At 43.5% G+C, this 20,843-nt stretch overlaps 1 protein-coding gene across 5 annotated transcripts in view; it reads left to right on the top strand.

Moving 5' to 3' along the window:
* PTPRM (protein tyrosine phosphatase receptor type M) overlaps positions 1-20,843 on the top strand; it is an 810,424-nt gene that overhangs the window by 765,242 nt on the left and 24,339 nt on the right. For 4 of the 5 annotated variants that reach the window (XM_053571260.1, XM_053571259.1, XM_053571258.1 and 1 more), the window contains 5 exons: positions 12,259-12,375; positions 17,428-17,582; positions 17,843-17,978; positions 19,688-19,837; positions 20,532-20,705. In XM_053571260.1, the coding sequence (XP_053427235.1) occupies positions 12,259-12,375; positions 17,428-17,582; positions 17,843-17,978; positions 19,688-19,837; positions 20,532-20,705 (732 nt within the window). Of the gene's footprint in view, positions 1-12,258; positions 12,376-13,103; positions 13,155-17,427; positions 17,583-17,842; positions 17,979-19,687; positions 19,838-20,531; positions 20,706-20,843 lie in introns of all 5 variants that reach the window. The other variant, XM_053571261.1, reaches the window with a different exon arrangement.

Raw genomic sequence — 20,843 nt, 5'->3', positions numbered from 1 at the left:
TTAAAATAGTACACAGAGGGCACCAAAAAAAATACACATTTTAATAAAGGAAGAAACTGCATTAAAATTAGAATACTCAAGTCATATTTGACTTGTCCAATTACAAGAGATACAAGATAAAAGATTATAGGTGTTATTTGTATATACTATTATGATTTTAATATAATTTTTTTTCTTAAAATCTGTGTACCTTTGGCATCCTTTCTGTATTTGTAAGATGGGGATAATAATATACATCCCACAAAATTAGGATGAGGCGCCTGTTATCAGATGATTTGGGGAGTTGGAATCGTCTTAACCAGTATGTAATCTACCCTGTTTCCCTGAAAATAAGACAGTGTCTTATTTTAAGGTGTGCTCCCAAAGATGCGCTAGGTCTTATTTTCAGGGGACATCTTATCGTTCCTGTAAGTAGGTCTTATTTTCGGAGGATGTCTTATTTTCGGGAAAACGGGGTAGTATCTTCTTTAGCACACAAGGACACGGAGAGCTGGAACAGTTCTGTGACACTCACAAGATCTTGGGTCAACATGTGACCTTGACACGTATGAAGACTGAAGAGAAAATATGGATTTCTCTTCTCAGCAGTTATATCACATATCCCTGTGAGAAATATCCTCCCTGATGGACGTTGGGGCATATATATGTATCCCATAATGTGGTTATTGCACAAGAGACTTCTGAAATTCTTATTTCAGGATCTTTATAGAGAATGTAGCATAGTCTTTTTACTGTACCAGATGGTGGCAAATCTTCCTTCTGGGTAGAAGGACTTAAATTTGGGGACTGGCTCAATGTCAAAGCCTAATCTTCTGAGTAAGGTGGGAACAATCAGTCTGAAGAATGGCTGTCTCTGGAAAGTCTGGCTGCAGCTCCCATGGTGTCGCTTTCTCATCACGTTCTCATCCAAATGTGATAAGAAAGTAACAAGACAGATTTCTCATGTGGTTTGTTAAGATGACACTTAAAATTCCACTAGAGGCATCAGGCTGCATGTTTCCTTATAGCTGATGAAAACCCGTGTTATGGAGACAGGTGTGAGTTTGTGCTTATTATAAGTGCTGTATACCCATTAAGTGATCATTTATAATAGGTGGAATGGTAAAACCAGATAGAAAGCCAGGAGTGTAAAAGCACAAAAGAGGGATTTACTAAGGATGTGAAGTTATTTTCCCAAACTCAGACCATCCAGACCTCCAGTAGTTCTTGATTTAGTGCCAGTGTTGACACAGTCGCCAAGGAGATTGCCCCAGCGAGGCCCACCCAGCCGGATACTTACGCAATACCTTTATGTAAATATCTTATCCCATTCAATCTTCACACCCTCCCGAAGAAATCAGTGACACTATCCCATAATATGCATGAGAAACTGAGGCTGGGGGTGTAAGTCACTTGCTCCAAAGCACAAGTTAGAAAAAGCAAATTCACATCCACCTCACTCTGTCATGCTCACACCAGAACTATCTGCATTTCCAGGATATTTAACTCTTCCGGGTCCTGTTTCCCCTCAGCATGATGGTCATATTGGTTGGAATTATTTTTGGATCCTGCATGCTCAGTCAATTATCACCTAAAAAACGTATAGACGTCATTCAAATGACTTGATTTAAGCCATGTGCTTAAATTGACTATCTTGGCATTCAATATTTTACCTAGATTTACCTATAGTTTTCTTTAGGTGTGATACATTTCCAAACAATCGCCGATGTCTCACTCCAGCTTTCCTTCACATGTTGTACTAAGTAGCACAAAGTCTGCTGCTTGCTCAGAAAAAAAGGATCACATCTCACCGAAAGAAAGATTCCAGTTGACTGAAAAAGCAACTATTTGTGCAGACAAAGGATCCACGGAGTGTGTGGGAATGTGAGCCTGGCGAGATAAGATGAGCACTCTTAAGTTCTAGAGCATGAACAAAAGCCACCTGGTCATGCCAGGAATTACCCAGCAACTGACCCCAGCAGTTAAACAGGCTTGCCTGGAATATCCCGGGGTTCAACCAGAAAGAGTGAAATAAGAGAAATTTTGGTTCCTGTGAGACTTTTGAAAAAAAAAATTTTTTTTTGGATGCAATCAATCTGTTTTCTTGGAAACAAACCTGGCAGTGTGTCTTGGCCGGGCCGTGTGAGCGTTTGTGCTCACCATCCAATGTCTCCATCAAAGCTGTGCACAGCAGGCCCCGACACCACCAGCGATAGAAGTGTGGTCACTCTCTTTGTACATCTCTTTCAAAACAAAGCAAAACAAACAGAAAAAGGAGTCTCTTAAAAACTCTGGACTAGTCAAAATTTAATAGCTGTCCTTTCCTTTTTCCTCTCTTCCACCCCTTTTAAGTTGTATATAGTAGATCACACTATGGTGCCCCCGACGTAGCAAAAATGAGTCCTTGTGCCCAAGCATGTGCACATGAACAGGCCTTTCCATTCTGCCCCAGGCTCCCTCCTGTCAACCGGGAGAATTTGGGGTTTCCAAGGCAGCAGCGGACACGTAGTCATGGACAAAGGTTGAGGAAGGGTTCAGGGTATGCTTTCTGTTCTGCTTTTCCCAGCCTTCTGGTCCTGTCTCCTCTTCTGCCCCTCCCCAAAGACAAAGCAGCTAAAACGGTTTCAAGGCTTCCTACTTGGTTTCTGTCCCAGAAGCCAGGCCCCTTCATAGGACCAAAGGCACCTCAAGTTCCAGCCTCCCCAAGGGCCCTGCAGCTGCAGTCAGAGCCTGGTTCCAGACTCTCCTTCACCACCAGCTAATTTATTGCCCAGAGCAAGCCGCTTGTCTTCCCTGGGTCGGTCTTCTGCGTCTTCATTTCAGAGCATGAGAAAGTAGGAATGATGGAAAGGACCACAGCGGGCCCTGACCCTTGCTGGCTCTCTTCTCTCGGGCAGGTCATGTGCCCTGCCTGGGTCACTGCACAAATCATCCAATGCGTCCAGCTCAAAGTGGAGAGGCTCTGTGGCTGGCAGTTGCCTTGAGCTTGACAATGACTGGAAGCCGTCTCTGGGATTCCTTGCAGTTCTGTTTGATTTGAATCTTCTCCCCCAAAACACCAATGCTATTTCCTGGTTTCTGCTGGGAGTTAATCAAAGCACACTAATGGGAGACTGTATGGGCCAGCTTCTCTCCTGAGTCCTCACTCCTCAGTCCTCAGAATTGGTTGAGGGACATAGGAGTAAAGGCAGAAAGGGAGTTTCCCTCTGCCTCCTCTCCTCCCACCCCTGCCCCCCCCACCCCAAACCACACACCTTGTCAATGGTGCCCCTGCTCCAGGAAGCCCTGATGCTCCTTCATGGGCTCCTGGCCCTCTGAGCCCCTGTAGTCACCTGGAACAGCGGTCCCAACTTTTTTGGCACCAGGAACTGGTTTTTCTTCCATAGATGGGGACAGGGAGGCTGCTTTTGTTTTGAGTCTGCAAGCAGTTGACTGCTATGGTCTCTGTGAGGTCAAACCTCTCTGCTAATGATAATCTAGGTTAGCAGGCATTGGATTCTCATAAGGAGTGCACAGCCTACATCTCTCCCATGTGCAGTTTACAGTAGGATTCGCGCTCCTGTGAGAGTCTGATGTGGCCACTGACCTGACCAGAGGCGGAGCTCAGGCAGTAATGTGAGCAATGGGAGGGCCTATAAATACAGATAAAGCTTTGCTCACTTACCCTCTGCTCACCACCTGCTGGACAGCCTGGTTCCTGACAGGCCACAAATAGAGGGTTTGGGACCAGAGACCTAGAGTCTAGAAGACTAGATTATCCCTTAATAATCAGAATTTCCCTTTGTTGGGCATTTATAACGCACTGGACACATAGCCAAGTGTTGTCATCACATCATATCAATTAATGCAGTGGTGCTAAACTCATCTGCACTTTGGAATTGCCTGGAGCGTGTCAAGAAACTACAGAGGCCTCTGCCCCACCCCAGCAATCATGATTGCATTGACTGGAGTGTGGCCTGGGCTTTGGAATTTATTAAGATCTCCGTCCCAGGAACTAAGAGACTCCAACATTCAGGCAAATGTGGAAACAGCTGACTAGCTCTTAGCACACTCTGCCATGGGAACCATAACTGTCCCCTCTTTACAGATGAAGCGCCGGAAGGTGACCTCCCCACACTCATAACAGCATCCTGGCCCAGGCAAACTCAAATCCTTGTTACTCAGAGTGGTTCACAGACCAGCAGCACTGGGGAGCTTGTTACAAATGTATACTTTCAATCCCATAAATTCTGACCTACTGAATTTATGCAGAATCCCTCCAAGGAATCTAATACCTGCTTCAGTTTGGGAACCATTGCTGTAGCACATCAGGATGCTCTCAGGTCACACTGATGTGCTGCCAGCATGAGGAGCTGGGGCTCTAGCCCCCCCCCCACCTTCCTCTGATTTCAATGTGTGGGAGCCACCTGGGCTACTGGTTAAAAATGACTTGCCCCAAAGATGTTTGTCCTCCCCCCACCCCAAAGGGAAGGTAGAAATCCTGGCCTTACATCGCTTTCTGTGCTGTATCATGTTTTTGAATTTTATTTATTTATTTTTATTATTAAATTATAGCTGTGTACATTAATGCAATCATGGGGCACCATACACTGGTTTTATAGACCGTTTGACACATTTTCATCACACTGGTTAACATAGCCTTCCTGGCATTTTCTTAGTTATTGTGTTAAGACATTTATATTCTACATTTACTAAGTTTCACATGTACCCTTGTAAGATGCACCACAGGTGTAATCCCACCAATCACCCTCCCCCCTCCCTCCCCTCTCTCTCCCTCTTTCCCCTATTCTTAGGTTATAACTGGGTTATAGCTTTCCCCTACTAGGTATATACCCAGAAGACCAAAAATCACATTATAACAAAGATATTTGTACCAGAATGTTTATTGCAGCCCAATTCATAATTGCTAAGTCATGGAAAAAGGCCAAGTGCCCATTGATCCACGAATGGATTAATAAATTGTGGTATATGTACACCATGGAATATTATGCAGCCTTAAAGAAAGATGGAGACTTTACCTCTTTCATGTTTACATGGATGGAGCTGGAACGTATTCTTCTTAGTAAAGTATCTCAGGAATGGAAGAAAAAGTACCCAATGTACTCAGCCCTACTATGAAACTAATTTATGGCTTTCACATGTTTTTGAATTTTAAAGCCAACAAAGATCATCCCTTTGGAGCTGAGACCACATCATCTATTCCCACTGCCCTGGGGCGCCCACCAGCAGGCAGCAGCTCGCTCTGTTTGCTTGACTGATGGCCTGGTAGCCCCAGTGCTGGGGCACTGGAGGTAATTAGCTGATCCTGATGGCTTTCTGGGCTGGAGGCTGTTGTTTTTCGTGATTAGGTTAGTGGGAGGCACTGCCTGTCCTAGAAGGGGCAGGTGGTGGGGCTACGGGAAGTGGCAGGGCCAGGCGCCTGATGAGAGACCAGATGCTTCTAGTTCTTTGGCTCCTGGGCTCCAACAGGCGCCTCAAAAAACTCTGAGCACGGACCTGAGGGACAGGTGAGCCCCAGATTCTCCGGACTTGGAAAGTCTTCATCCAGAGAGAAAAAAATCATACTTTCTCTTCTTTTCCTTTTTTTTAAAATGCAAAATAACTTGACACACGTCCAAGCAGTTAAAAAGATACTAAAAGAAACCCAATTCAGAATGGTTTTTAGTAGGCTGAAAACAGATGTGGCAAACCATTTCAGAATATTCTGGGAGATGAGATGGGGAGGATCGGATTGGAAATGGTTCATCCAGGTGCCTGCGCGGGCGGGGGCGCTGCCCCGTTTCCTTCCTCCTAATCCCGGCATGGGGGGCGGGAGAGGCATCCAGGGGGAGCGGATTTAGCACTGTGCCCTCGGCGGGGAGCCGACCAGGACCGGGGCTCCTGTGACTGCTCCCTCCCCGCCGGGGGCGGCACCTGTCGGCTGAAGTCAGAGCCACCGCCCGCCGCGCGGGGGCGCCCGAGGCATCAGGCCCGCAGGGGTTAGGACGGGACCCTAAGGGACTCGCCCTGGGGAGCTGGGAGTGCCTCTCTCAACAGCCAAAAAGAAAATGAGCCTTTACTACCCGAAAGGGGCCTCTATTTTCCCTGATTTCAGGGGGTTAAAGCACCCCACACTCATGGTGCAAATTCAAGGGTGGTGAGAGTAAAGGAGTCTCCAACAGGACAGGGACCACACAGAGCATCCGTGTCCATTGCGTCCTAAGGTTAGTAAATTCACTTTCATGAAGCTACATTTGGGTAAGGTGTTTTTACCACGTAAGACAAACGTGATATAACATAGGGCTGCAGGTGTGTGTTTGTGTTTTTTTCAGTTATAATTTTCAGAGAAGTATATGAATTCTTATGTGTATTCATTCTGTTGAGAATTATTCTTAAAAGGCACATATATGCTGTATATTGTAGTTTCACATCTATCCACTACCATCTGTGCGCATAATTGAAGTCACTAAAAAGTAAAAGCAAGTCACCCCAATATATAGAGGTAAATACAAAATATAGAGGTAAATACAGTATTACCTATGTACGCAGCTTTGCCGATGAGCATTGTGAAAGTATAATGCTAGACATTCTATGAATGAATATGGTCACTGTCCAGTTAGACATCTCCACAAATACACAGGCTCTGCTCAGACTGACTTCACGTCATGGAAAGGAGAAATGATAGGTCTGTCTTACTCTGGGATATTTGAGATGCCACACAGGTGTCCGTGATGTAAATTTATCGATGTGAGTTATTATCGATAAGCCCTTTATAAAGTCACAGATAATGTTCCCATGACAAAAAAAAAAGGTTCCCAAAGGTGTCTAAAAACTTCATAAGGGCGGAAACCGTTGTCTCCTGCTCCACTGAATCTCCAATTCCTAGCATGTCTGGTTTATATCTCGCCAAGTAAGGATAATGAGGCTTGCCTAGAATTGCACTGAATGGACCTACCAGAAAGTTTCCTGAAGCAGCAGCTGAAATAATGACCAGCCGCACACCACGCTGGACACATTACTGTACTGCAGGGCCAGCATTCTGGAGCAAGTCTTCTCTGCTCATATTTTTGTAAACTTTACTAGTCTGGGATTTTCCTTCTCCACTGATCCTTTGACTTTCTCCTTGAAATTCAGTTTTATATGAACTTATTGGACATTCAGCGTATACAGGGCACAATGACCAGGTGTTTTGGGGGCAGCGTAAGAAGGGTGTCACACCAGGCTCTGAACAAGCACACTTCATCGGGGCAGCAAAGAGAGAGTTCACATCTACACAGGAGACTGAGGAGGGCTGTCGCATTTCAGATTGTACTTTGAAGAATGGAAAAAAAAAATCAACTAGGAAGAAATGGGTGGGAGGAGAACATTCTAAACAGGAAGAGTGGCGTGAGTAGGAGTTTGGATTGTTGGGTATGTTTGGGGATTAGGGCTAACACCTGTCCTGGACATAAAATCTATGTGGGTAGAAAAGAGAGCAGTAAAAAATAAGGCTGGAAATGCTTGCTGTGGCCATATAAAATAAAAAGGTCCTCACATGTCAGGCCAAAGAGTTTCTATTTTATTTCACAGACAGTAGTTGGACATAGAAGATGCTTAAGCAAAGCAAGTCAGTGGCCCTGGGATTACCCTATGGAAGGGTTTTTCCAGTATTGGGGTGTATAGACAACCCTTCAGAAAGACACAGGGGCCTGAACTAGGATGTGGCAGAGGGAAGGAAAAATTAGCAAACATATTTGAGAACTATTTCAAAGACATTCCTAGATTTGGCAACTGGTTGTGTTTCTGAGCCTGGGTGATTGAGTAGATCGCTGTAGGAAACCATAGCATTAACATAGGACATCAGGAAGAGTGGATGTAGGACAGACAGTTGTCTTCTGGACATCATGCCTTTGAGGTGCCGGTAGTGCCTCCAAGGTAATGCCCCATGAAAAGAAGTTAGAAATCAAATCCAAGCTGTATGTGGTGGCCCATGCCTGTAGTCCCAGCACTTTGGGCAATTGAGGCAGGAGGATGGCTTGAGGATAGGAGACCAGCCTAGACAACACAGCATTTCTACAAAACAATTTAAAAAATAGCAGGGCATGGTGTCACAGACCTATAGTCCCAGCTGCTCAGGAGGCTGAGGCAGGCAGATCTCTTGAGCCCCCGAGTACAAGGCTATAGTGAGCTTTGATCACGCCACTATACTCCAGCCTGGGTATAGTGAGACCAGTGAGACCCTGTCTCTAAAAACAACGACAAAAGAAAAACAAGAAAAAAAAAAATTCAATACAAGGAGAAGTATGGCTAGAGTTATAGAATAGAAATTCATCAATGGAGGGGCAGGGACAGGAGTGGATAAAGCTACCAGGAATTCCAGAGAGGCAGAAGAGTCTTAAGAACAGAGGCTAGAAATGTCCCCATGTCCTGGCCCTGCCTGTCATCCTGCCTTGAAACCTTGGGATGAACCACTTGATTTAAAAAAAAAAAAAAATTGCAAGAAGGAGCCAAGTGTAACAAATTTCTTCTATCTGAAAAAATCCTTAGGTTAGAGGCTTCAGATAATATGTAAAATAGTGTTCATATGTTAAGAAATTTTAATGATTTCTTCTTAGCTTGTTAAAAAAAAAAAAAAAGAAATTTTAATGATTCGAAAAACAGAAAGAGAGCACATCAACAATCTCACAGGAGATCTTATGGATTTGGAAAAAGAAGAACAATCTAAGCCTAAACTCAGTAGAAGAAAAGAAATATCCAAAATCAAATCAGAGATCAATGAAATTGAAAACAAAAGAATCATTCAGAAAATTAATGAAACAAGGAGTTGGTTTTTTGAAAAAATAAATAAAATAGATAAACCATTGGCCAGAATAACGAGGAATAGAAAAGTAAAATCTCTAGTAACCTCAATCAGACATGATAAAGGGGAAATAACAACTGATCCCACAGAGATACAAGAGATCATCTCTGAATACTACCAGAAACTCTATGCCCAGAAATTTGACAATGTGAAAGAAATGGATCAATATTTGGAATCACACCCTCTCCCTAGACTCAGCCAGGAAGAAATAGAGCTCCTGAACAGAGCAATTTCAAGCACTGAGATCAAAGAAACAATAAAAAAGCTTCCAACCAAAAAATGCCCTGGTGTCCAGATGGCTTCACTCCAGAATTCTATCAAACCTTCAAGGAAGAGCTTATTCCTGTACTGCAGAAATTATTCCAAAAAACTGAGGAAGAAGGAATCTTCCCCAACACATTCTATGAAGCAAACATCACCCTGATACCAAAACCAGGAAAAGACACAAACAAAAAGGAGAATTTCAGACCAATCTCACTCATGAACATAGACACAAAAATTCTCAACAAAATCCTACCCAATAGATTACAGCTTATCATCAAAAAGTCATTCATCATGATCAAGTAGGCTTCATCCCAGGGATGCAAGGCTGGTTTAACATATGCAAGTCTATAAACGTTATCCACCATATTAACAGAGGCAAAAATAAAGATCACATGATCCTCTCAATAGATGCAGAAAAAGCATTTGATAAAATCCAGCATCCTTTTCTAATTAGAACTCTGAAGAGTATAGGCATAGGTGGCACATTTCTAAAACTGATTGAAGCTATCTATGACAAACCCACAGCCAATATTTTACTGAATGGAGTAAAACTGAAAGCTTTTCCTCTTAGAACTGGAACCAGACAAGGTTGTCCTCTGTCACCTTTACTATTCAACATAGTGCTGGAAGTTCTAGCCAATACAATTAGGCAAGACAAGGAAATAAAGGGAATCCAAATGGGAGCAGAGGAGGTCAAACTCTCCCTCTTTGCTGACGACATGATCTTATACTTAGAGAACCCCAAAGACTCAACCACAAGACTCCTAGAAGTCATCAAAAAATACAGTAATGTTTCAGGATATAAAATCAATGTCCACAAGTCAGTAGCCTTTGTGTACACCAATAACAGTCAGGATGAGAAGCTAATTAAGGACGCAACTCCCTTCACCATAGTCTCAAAGAAAATGAAATACCTAGGAATATACCTAACGAAGGAGGTGAAGGACCTCTATAAAGAAAACTATGAAATCCTCAGAAAGGAAATAGCAGAGGATATTAACAAATGGAAGAACATACCATGCTCATGGCTGGGAAGAATCAACATTGTTAAAATGTCTATACTTCCCAAAGCAATCTACCTATTCAATGCCATTCCTATCAAAGTACCTACATCGTACTTTCAAGATTTGGAAAAAATGATTCTGCGTTTTGTATGGAACCAGAAAAAACCCCGTATAGCTAAGGCAGTTCTCTGTAACAAAAATAAAGCTGGGGGCATCAGCATACCAGATTTTAGTCTGTACTACAAAGCCATAGTGCTCAAGACAGCATGGTACTGGCACAAAAACAGAGACATAGACACTTGGAATCGAATTGAAAACCAAGAAGTGAAACTAACATTTTACAACCACCTCATCTTCGATAAACCAAACAAGAACATACCTTGGGGGAAAGACTCCCTATTCAATAAATGGTGTTGGGAGAACTGGATGTCTACATGTAAAAGACTGAAACTGGACCCACACCTTTCCCCACTCACAAAAATTGATTCAAGATGGATAAAGGAGTTAAACTTAAGGCATGAAACAATAAAAATCCTCAAAGAAAGCATAGGAAAAACACTGGAAGATATTGGCCTGGGGAAAGACTTCATGAAGAAGACTGCCATGGCAATTGCAACAACAACAAAAATAAACAAATGGGACTTCATTAAACTGAAAAGCTTCTGTACAGCTAAGGAGACAATAACCAAAGCAAAGAGACAACCTACACAATGGGAAAGGATATTTGCATATTTTCAATCAGACAAAAGCTTGATAACTAGGATCTATAGAGAACTCAAATTAATCCACATGAAAAAAGCCAACAATCCCTTATATCAATGGGCAAGAGACATGAATAGAACTTTCTCTAAAGACGACAGACGAATGGCTAACAAACACATGAAAAAATGTTCATCATCTCTTTATATTAGAGAAATGCAAATCAAAACAACCCTGAGATATCATCTAACCCCAGTGAGAATGGCCCACATCACAAAATCTCAAAACTGCAGATGCTGGCGTGGATGTGGAGAGAAGGGAACACTTCTACACTGCTGGTGGGACTGCAAACTAGTACAACCTTTCTGGAAGGAAGTATGGAGAAACCTCAAAGCACTCAAGCTAGACCTCCCATTTGATCCTGCAATCCCATTACTGGGCATCTACCCAGAAGGAAAGAAATCCTTTTATCATAAGGACACTTGTACTAGACTGTTTATTGTAGCTCAATTTACAATCGCCAAAATGTGGAAACAGCCTAAATGCCCACCAACCCAGGAATGGGTTAACAAGCTGTGGTATGTGTATACCATGGAATACTATTCAGCCATTAAAAAAAATGGAGACTTTACATCCTTCATATTAACCTGGATGGACGTGGAAGACATTATTCTTAGTAAAGCATCACAAGAATGGAGAAGCATGAATCCTATGTACTCAATTTTGATATGAGGACAATTAATGACAATTATGGTTATGGGGGGGGAACAGAAAGAGGGACGGAGGGAGGGGGTGGGGCCTTGGTGTGTGTCACACTTTATGGGGGCAAGACATGATTGCAAGAGGGACTTTACCTAACAATTGCAATCAGTGTAACCTGGCTTATTGTACCCTCAATGAATCCCCAACAATAAAAAAAAAAAAGAAAGAAATTTTAATGAATTTACTTACATTAAAATGAATCTGTGGTTCTAACTGGGGAAAATCACAAAGCTACTTCCTTCCTTCAGAAAAAATAACTAATCTTTAATGTTTATTCTGATTTTTCTGCTCATTCCTCCAAAATTTTCCATTTCTGAAACTAGAAGGAAGTTCAGAAAGGACTAAACTTCAGGGGAACTAAAATGTTGCAAAATTCCTCTCATAGTTTATTTTTCTAGGCCATTCCCTGAGTAGAGATACACAGGAAATGAGTGGTTACCGCGCCTGGGATATTTGTAGCATAAATGCAATTTGTTAACTTTAGATCATTTTCTTAGACTTCACCTTCACTCAAATTTTGTTTTGTTCTGAGAAACCTAGGTGATCTAAAAAAAAAAAAAAAAGAAGAAGAAAAGGAGAAAAAAAAGACCTTGCTCTTGTGTATACCATTACCTTTGTTTTTATTTTTGTGTGCAAATTGTATCCTATAAATCATAGGGCAACCCATTACTAGAGGAACTAAAAAAAAAAAACCTAACTCTAAACCCACAATTTCCTTTCTGTTTTCTGAAGGTCAAATGCTGCAAATACTGGCCAGATGACACAGAGATATATAAAGACATTAAAGTCACCCTAATAGAAACTGAACTACTGGCAGAATATGTGATAAGAACATTTGCTGTTGAAAAGGTAAGTTTTCATACTAATCTTAAAAGCTAGGGTCAGACATCAGTGGTACCAGCCTCATTAACTGATGTAGGAAAATGTATACATGGTCATACCTGAATGCAGGGAGACTCTCTCTGGTGGTTTCTCAAGATTGCATCTTGCCCTCTGATTCTGTAATAGCTTAGCTCCATCTTTGACATAAATCATTCCCATTTCATAAGAACCTGTATTTTGCAACTGAACCAAAATATCTGTTTTTCTTTTTCTTGTTAACCTGATCGATATTGTTCTCCCCCCCCCCCCTTTGTTCACAGAACAAAGTTGATTAGCATCCTTCCAGTTAGGCAAATTGACTTCCTAGTCTGTGACCCTGTGGGTCTCCTCGAGTTAGTATCAGTGTTGAGACACAGGTTCTAACTCCTCCCGGAATCCCTCACTTCCTTGCGGCTTTCCAGGCCTCCAGTCCATTATGGACTGATGGGTTTTCCAGGGAGAAGCAAACCCCCTGGAATCCCAGGTGACGACGCCCATTAGACAAGGCACGTTCTTGCATGAAGCAGGTGTTCGTTCATGCTATGCTCACTCCATGCTGGCGTCAGCCTTCCGTAGTTGCTGGTGCTGGGTCCGTGAATGCTGCGCTTTGGTTCTACTCTGCCTCATTCCATGTGCGCAGACGGGGCTGCTGCTTTGGAAAGCACTGTAGGGCATAACAGGGAATTTCCTTATTCCCCCTCTTTCTGCTGACATAGGGAGGGGCCGGAGGTGAAGCAAACTGCAGTCCATCCAGAGAAGTGCCACAGGTAGGCTGTGGGGAAAGTGGAGGTGATATGGCTGACTTTCCTGTCACAAGCTGATTCTCAGTAACGGGGCCTTGCACAGCTGCACTGGACTTAGTAATTTTGCCATGACTTTGTTCCGTTTACACTCATTTAATAGTGGCAGATCCCAAGGCCAGGTTCATACCTATAATCCCAGCACTTTGGGAGGCCAAGACGAGAGGATTGCTTGACATCAGGGGTTCAAAACCATTCTTGGAAACATAGCAAGACCTAGTTTCTACAAACAATAAAAAAATTAGCCAGGCATGGTGGTACATGCCTATAGTTCCAGCTGCTTGGGAGGCTCAGGCAGGAGGATCACTTGAGCCCAGGAGTTTAAGACTATAGTGCTCTGTGGTGACGCCACTGCACTCCAGCCTGGGCAACAGGGTGAGACCTTGTTTCTAAAAAAAAAAAAAAAAACAAAAACCACGAACAAGTCATAACATCTCCCCATTGAAGACGTGGGTTATTAGCAAACTACTGGGAACATGGCTCCCGGCCTTCGTCTCTGTCCTTCCTGCCTCTATGTGCATTTTTCAAATTAACAAGACCAGTTTTAGGAAGTCAAAGAACCCGCAGCATCTGCTTATTGGTCAATTTACTCTGAAATTTTAAACTACCTTTCCTTGTTTGCAGATCCAAATTTGTCGTGGAATCAGTCATAAGTCTGAAAAAGCTTTAATTTATTTCATTATGTTTCTCGTACTATTTAGCATTTTTTTCTTAGTCTGTCTTTTTTAATAAGCAGGCAGGAAGCTTGGAGACTTCAAAGAATGTGGAGTTCGAGTTGACTCAATTCTTCAAGTTCTGAACCTTGCACTTTGATGTCGATTCTTTCCTTCTTAGGCAGGATTGAAAAAAAAAAAAAAAAACACCACATGGAAGATTTTTGTACAGCTCTTGGCAAGAGCACTCATGAATAGCTGCATTAAAACAGACAGTGATAAAAGACCTGTGATACTTTTTTTCTGTAGGAAAAAAAAATTCATCCAAAAGCCATCACTTAAACATGGAGTTCTTTGAACACTAGTCAGCTCTCTAATAAGCTGAAAATGCATCTCCGTTGCTAGAGGAAGGGTTTGTTTGTTTCTGTGCTCTTTTTTTAACCTCTTACTGTACCTCATGCATTCCCAGCTGCACAGAAATGTTTCTAATCTACCCAGTTATTTTAGTCATCAGACAACCAGTGGAGAGGTGGTGAGGAAGGAAGGAGGAAGGGAGCTTGTTAAAGCACTTGGGGAAATCAAAATGACACGTTAATGGTTTTCTAACCGGGCAACTGGAATCTTTCAGGAAAACACATCATTAGTCCTTTCATAGAACATTTATTGTTGGCTTTAAACTTTCTCATTAGAAAGGAAAGAAAAAAATGATTAGACATGTATTTTGAGATTCCTGCAATTCCGATTCTATTTTGAGAACATGTTGCATCGAGGGACCTAAAGGTGAAAAATGGATTTGGGCTCCACTCTCCAAAACAAGCAGCTGGAGTGCAGTTTGAAAATGATGAATTCCTGCTTTGCATTGGATTGTTGTTGTCTTTCCTTTCCTCCTGGTATCTGATCATTCAAAGCTAAACAGGTTTTACATAATGTATAGTGCCCATTGTGTCAGGAGAAAGCTCAGAAGTCTCATGGGAAATCTAGCCCTGAGTATCCTGGGCAGAAACAAAGCTGACAATGGCCACCGAAACCGCTCTACCTAGGAGGTGCCTAGGACTCAGAGAGGAAGTAGAAAGGTGATCTTCCTGTCCCAAAGACAGAACATGTCCTTAGTGACAGTCATCTCACAAATATTTATTAAGCACCCACTTTAGAATCTTTAAAGAAAATAAATCATTAGTATTTCTGTAGAATGTTTCTTACAGGTTTATTGTATGACTTGGGGTCTTCCTTCCCATTATGGTAGATACCACTTTTTATATGGTATTAATGCTTATTATAAATAAAGATGTAATGACTGTCCACTGGGAAGTATTGGGCTATGATCACTGATCACTTCTATGATGTTCTTCCCCAAACGTGGGTCAAATTACAAAGCCGCAGAAGGAGAAGCCATGTGTCAGCAAACAAGAATGAAAATTGGACCAGAAGAAATTTCCTTTCCTAATCTCGTCCATAGTGAACATATCTGAGGTGGAGGTCTCTTGGGAAAATGTTTTCTGCAGTCTAGAAACTGTCATTTACCTTGCTCAGAAAATGGTTCTTGGAGAGATCAGGTGGAAGTCCAGCGTTTGGAGTTGAAATATAGCAAAGCTAGAAAGAGAAGTTGGTCCCCCCACCTCCCCCCCCAAAAAAAAAACCCACTAGTACATGACGAAATGCCCCTTTGGAATAAATAAATATTATTGCTGGTTGGTTTTCCCAGTTTAAAAGATGCATCCCAGCAGAGTGAGCCCACCCCTGCCCAAGTCATTACACCCATGAGAGCACTCTAGAGGTTTGGAGGGGGACACAGGCTCTACTTTCTGTCTTTCTGACAGAGACTTCAGGACTAGCCAAATGTTACCATGGTTTCAGTGATAGGAAGTGTCGGCTCCTAACCACCTAATAACATTATCCTGGGATCACAGAAGACCCTATTTAGCAGATGACAGTGTTGATCTGCATTTGCGAATCCCTGACTGCTTAATTCCTTAATGCTTCAACTCTGCTGAAGAATAGCATTTTCAAAGAGAAGTAAAGCTCAGCCTCTGTGTGTTATTAAACTAAGGCATATAACACATTGATGGCAAATGAGTCTTATCTTTAAACCTGTAATTGTTTGCCTCTTCTGGTCTATCAAAACACATAAAAATTCCGATTTCTTCTTTACTCACTAAATATGTGTGAACAGTGATGGTGAATGTGATAAGGTTAATGAATGTTTACTTTTAACACCCAAACCCATAATGTAATGCAGAGATGGTATTCAGACGACAGTCATGGAATGAGAATCACATCTGATCTCAGGTTTCCATACGGCCTTCATTCCGGAAGTAATTTTTGTTTTCAAAACACTCCTGTGCTTTAAAACACAGTCTTAATACATGGGATAATAGTTAGAAAACAAAATTGGTTAGAAAACAAAATTTGATAATAGAAAACAAAATTAACTATTTGCAAAAAAGAATAAATGAACAACAAAAACAATCATAAAATCTCTTTCATAATGCCTTCCTTCTAGTTGGGGGGCGGGCAGCCTCCCTCCCCAATTTACTGACATAACCTAGAATTCCAGCAGAAATGTTTCTCGATTCTAACGGTTTCTACCAACTGACGTGCCTGTTCCCACAGCAGACTGTGCCAGCCACACATGTTTGTAGCCCTTGCACCTCTCTCAAGGCCTAGGGCATTAGAGTCACTCAGTTGCTCTTGAGGGGATGAATGGATTTAATGTTTATCCACATTAAAGAGTGAAAGTAGGGGGAGGGAAGAGCGGAGAGAGGGAAGGAGGGAGGGGGGTGAGGCCTTTTGGGGGCAAGACACGATTGTAAGAGGGACTTTACCAAACAAATGCAATCAGTGTAACTTGGTTTCTTGTACCCTCAATGAATCCCCAACAATGAAAGAGAGAGAGAGAGAGAGAGAGACAGAAAGAAAGAGAGAGAGAGAGAGAAAGAAAGAAAAAAAAGAAATGAAAGTAACAGGGCTGCGCAAAGGAGTAGGGCCCCGGCCCCAGATACCAGAGGTGTTGGGTTCAAACCCAGCCCTGGCCAAAAACTGCAACAAAAAAAAAGAAAAAAAAAGTGAAGCGAGCTGTGAATGAAAATGAGTTCTCTGCCGTATCCGATTGGAAAGTGGCCCTCATTTGTTCTTGCTGCAGTTACCTGAGCAGGCGTGGTGGCTGGTGCAGAGATACACCGGGGTGTGAGGAGCCAGAAGAAGGGTCTTGGGTCACAGTAGCTGAACCCTTAATGCCCTCAGGTCCCTGTTCTGTGCCTTTCTGTATGGACTTTCACCTTATCAGCACACCTCATGATCTGCACAACACAAACTTGTAGCAGAGTCTACTTTTCAGAAAGGAGTTTCAAAGAATCCAGTAGATCTGTCCATTTGCTGGAATCGCCCATGTCAATTAGCATTTTCCCCAAGCAGCACCCCCACACACACCCACAAACCTCCTCCTCAGTTTTGCCTTACAAATTGCGTGTGGGATCTATGCCCTTTCCCCCAACAACCACTCCCGGGGATGCTTTCCGCTCCCCGGCTGCCATAGCTTATAATTTGTTTCCCCTTGTTCTCTCCTGTGTGTGGCTGACCAACCAACGCAGAGAGGTGTTCATGAAATCCGAGAGATCAGACAGTTTCACTTCACTGGCTGGCCGGATCATGGGGTCCCTTACCATGCCACTGGCCTGCTGGGATTTGTCCGGCAGGTCAAATCCAAGAGCCCGCCCAATGCAGGCCCGTTGGTGGTGCACTGCAGGTAAGCAGAGCTGCCCATCTCGGAGGAAACACCGGGGGTGTTGGGTGCAGGGTCTCCTCTGGGGCTGGTGCACGTGTTTTAGAACTTGACGTGGTGCTGGTTGCACAACATCGTGAACGCACTAAATGCCACTGAACTGCATCTTTTAAGGGGGTTTATTTTATGTTATGTGAACTTCACCTTCATAAACACTTTTATGAGCAGCAGTGGCGGCACCGTGGTTCTTTTTCCTCTGCTGACAGACCCTTCTTTTCATTCAGTGCTGGTGCCGGGAGGACTGGCTGCTTCATCGTCATCGATATCATGCTGGACATGGCTGAGAGGGAAGGGGTGGTAGACATCTACAACTGCGTCCGGGAGCTGCGGTCCCGGAGGGTGAACATGGTGCAGACGGAGGTACTGCCGCTCCCCACCCGGGGGGCCGTGGTCTCTGCCTCTCTCCTGCAGCCCACCTCCCACAGCCAAGGGCAAAAGAAACCCGGCAGCTATCTCTGCAAGGGCACGCCTGGCAGCCCCCGCTGCCTCCTCCTCTCCTTCTGTCCCTCCCTCCTTCCTCCCTTCTCCATCCCTTCCTTACATTTCCCTTCCTTTCTACTTCCAGTCCCCCTTCTCTCTCTCCTTTCAACAAACAAACAAACAAAGCCAAGAGTTTTCCAGGTAACAGAATCCATAGCCAAGAGCCTAAATTTGCACATTTTTCTGTGTCACGGGACCAAGAAGAGTCCTGTATTGAGTGTCAGGGCTCCGGTACCATTTCCTTTTATTGTGTCCCTGAAACTCACTGGGAACTGGAGCAAGGCCGCTCCTGAGAACAGCGGCACTGGCCCTGCGGCTCTGGCGTGACCTCTCCATGTTTTGTTCCCCTCAGGGGTGCTGGAAAGAACAGGAGCTTCCTGTCCCTGAAAATTCTGCCCCCTGGATGCCTTGGCATCCTGGGAATTTGCCCATTTTGTAGAAGTCCTCTCTAATGACTGGTTATTCCAGAAATTGAAATTCAAGGTATATCAGGAATTTAACTTTTTGAGAAAAAGTATTACATCTTGCTCTTAGTACGTTCATATTTTTACTAATACTGATTGTTTAAGTAGGCGTTACATCCACTCCCTAGAAAATGATTCATGAAGTAGAATGAAGAATAATAAGAACTCTTTACATTTAAATTGTGCATTAAAGTTTACAAAAGCCTCTGGAAACCCTAATCTCCCGATTTTTTAGCTATCATAAAAGTATCAGAAACTGTAAATGCTGCTTTCATGGTCTCTTCTCCTTAGTATGGGATACTGTGTTTTAAAGATAATAATTTATTTTTGAATGTACTTTACACTTGATCAAAGGTTGCCACATGGATTTTCTCACGCAATCTTGTTTTTTGAGGTGTTGTTTAGTAGGGCTGGGGGTTTTTGAGAATTAAGCGTCCTAGTTATATAGAGAAATTAAATTAACAGTAATAAGAGACTTTCTTAACATCTCATATAATTAAGGATCAATAATAAATATAGTAAAACTCTACTAATTAATGGTAGGGGAAGTCAGTGCCAGAGTTAGAGGCTCCATGTTTTTTACCTCTAGACTTACTCTGCGTATGTCTAGGCTCACCTGCGGACTTACTGTGCGCACAAGAGCTCTTCTCTGTGCTTATAAAGAGCTTTCATAATTATGTCATTAATTAATGTTTGCGAGTGAAGTAGTTCTAAGTATTAAGAACTCTTGGTCTTCCTAGTGATGTCAAGTTTCCATAGACCTTCTTTGCACAGTTATTTTGGTCAGCAAATCTTATACTCTGATTGAGACAGATAAAATTCTGCTCATTCCTCCTCTGAAATACTGAGTTCCAAATCAATGGGATCAGAATTACGAGGCCCTTTAGCCACGGTTGCAGTCTGGCGGCACTTGCTGTGGCTGGTCCCAGCATCTGGGTGGTGTTAATGAACCCGTGTGATATTCTGCGCTGAGCACTCGTCCCCCCAGCTCAGGTCCTTACCTGTCGCTCTCTCTGGGAGATGCATTTTGCTGACGTGGCTAACACGGGCCCTCTTTCCTCCTCCTACGGTTTACTGAGGTTACCTTGATTTCTCTGTTACTAACGAGCACCTCTGCTTCTCCAGGAGCAATATGTGTTCATCCATGATGCCATCCTGGAAGCCTGCCTTTGTGGGGACACCTCTGTCCCCGCTTCCCAAGTCAGGTCTCTGTATTATGACATGAACAAACTGGATCCGCAGACAAATTCGAGCCAGATTAAAGAGGAATTCCGGGTGAGTGATGTTCCAGGAGGCGCTGACTGTGCCTTTCACCTTTAAGAACTATCTTAAAAGTTCCTTCTTGAGCCCTGAACCAATCCAGGGTTCCTCACTTGGGACATTTTGGGCTGGACAATCGGTGACAGGGGCGTCCCTGTGATGTTCAGCAGCATCGCTGGGCTCCACGCACCCGCTGTCTGCAGAACCACCACCAGACATCCCCTGGGCAGCAGAACTGCCTGGTTGAGGACTACCAGTCTAAAGGACGCCCTGCCCTTTGAAAGCAGACTTTTTGTCTTAGTGGAAGCATGGGTACGGTCATGCCACAGAAGTCTCTTTCTGACCGTAGTATTCATTGCATTCCTTATACTCACATTTTGTGTAAAGGTACCTGCCTCTGGGCCAATCCCTTCCCCACCTCTACCTCCCAGGTTCCTAGGTATCCAGCTAGTGGGGCCGGATGCCTCTCAATATCTGCGACCCACCGTGGCCCTTATGCCTCTGCCTCTGGCCCCTATGTCTGATAGGCACTGTCTGTGGACAAAATCTAAGAGAAAAGAGAAATTAAAAATTCAACTGGGAGGATGAGGAAGGGGAAGGTTATGGGGTTGGGGGAGGGCCGTCTTGCAATCAGCCGCAGGAAATGAGCATCTTTTAAATGCTGACCTGAGACATTCTCTTCTCCACGTGCCTGCCTTTTGTTGCCTAGACCTTGAACATGGTGACACCAACGCTACGTGTGGAAGACTGCAGCATCGCGCTTTTGCCCCGGAATCACGAGAAAAACCGGTGCATGGACATCCTGCCCCCAGACCGCTGCCTGCCTTTCCTCATCACCATCGATGGCGAGAGCAGCAACTACATCAACGCCGCCCTCATGGACGTAAGCCGCTGCCCCTCCCGCGGAAGGAATCCATTCTCCACAGGGAGCGCACCCAGGGTCTTCCAGCTCTGCACATCTTGTGTTTGTTAAGATGCAAACTATTTTTTCAACAAGAAGTAAATTTCAGATTCCACATAT

The sequence above is a fragment of the Nycticebus coucang genome, chromosome 19 (assembly GCF_027406575.1).
Source record: "Nycticebus coucang isolate mNycCou1 chromosome 19, mNycCou1.pri, whole genome shotgun sequence".
Classification (NCBI taxonomy): domain Eukaryota; kingdom Metazoa; phylum Chordata; class Mammalia; order Primates; family Lorisidae; genus Nycticebus; species Nycticebus coucang.
The sequence above is the reverse complement of the archived record's forward strand: the minus strand, read 5'-3'. Positions and strand labels throughout refer to the sequence as shown.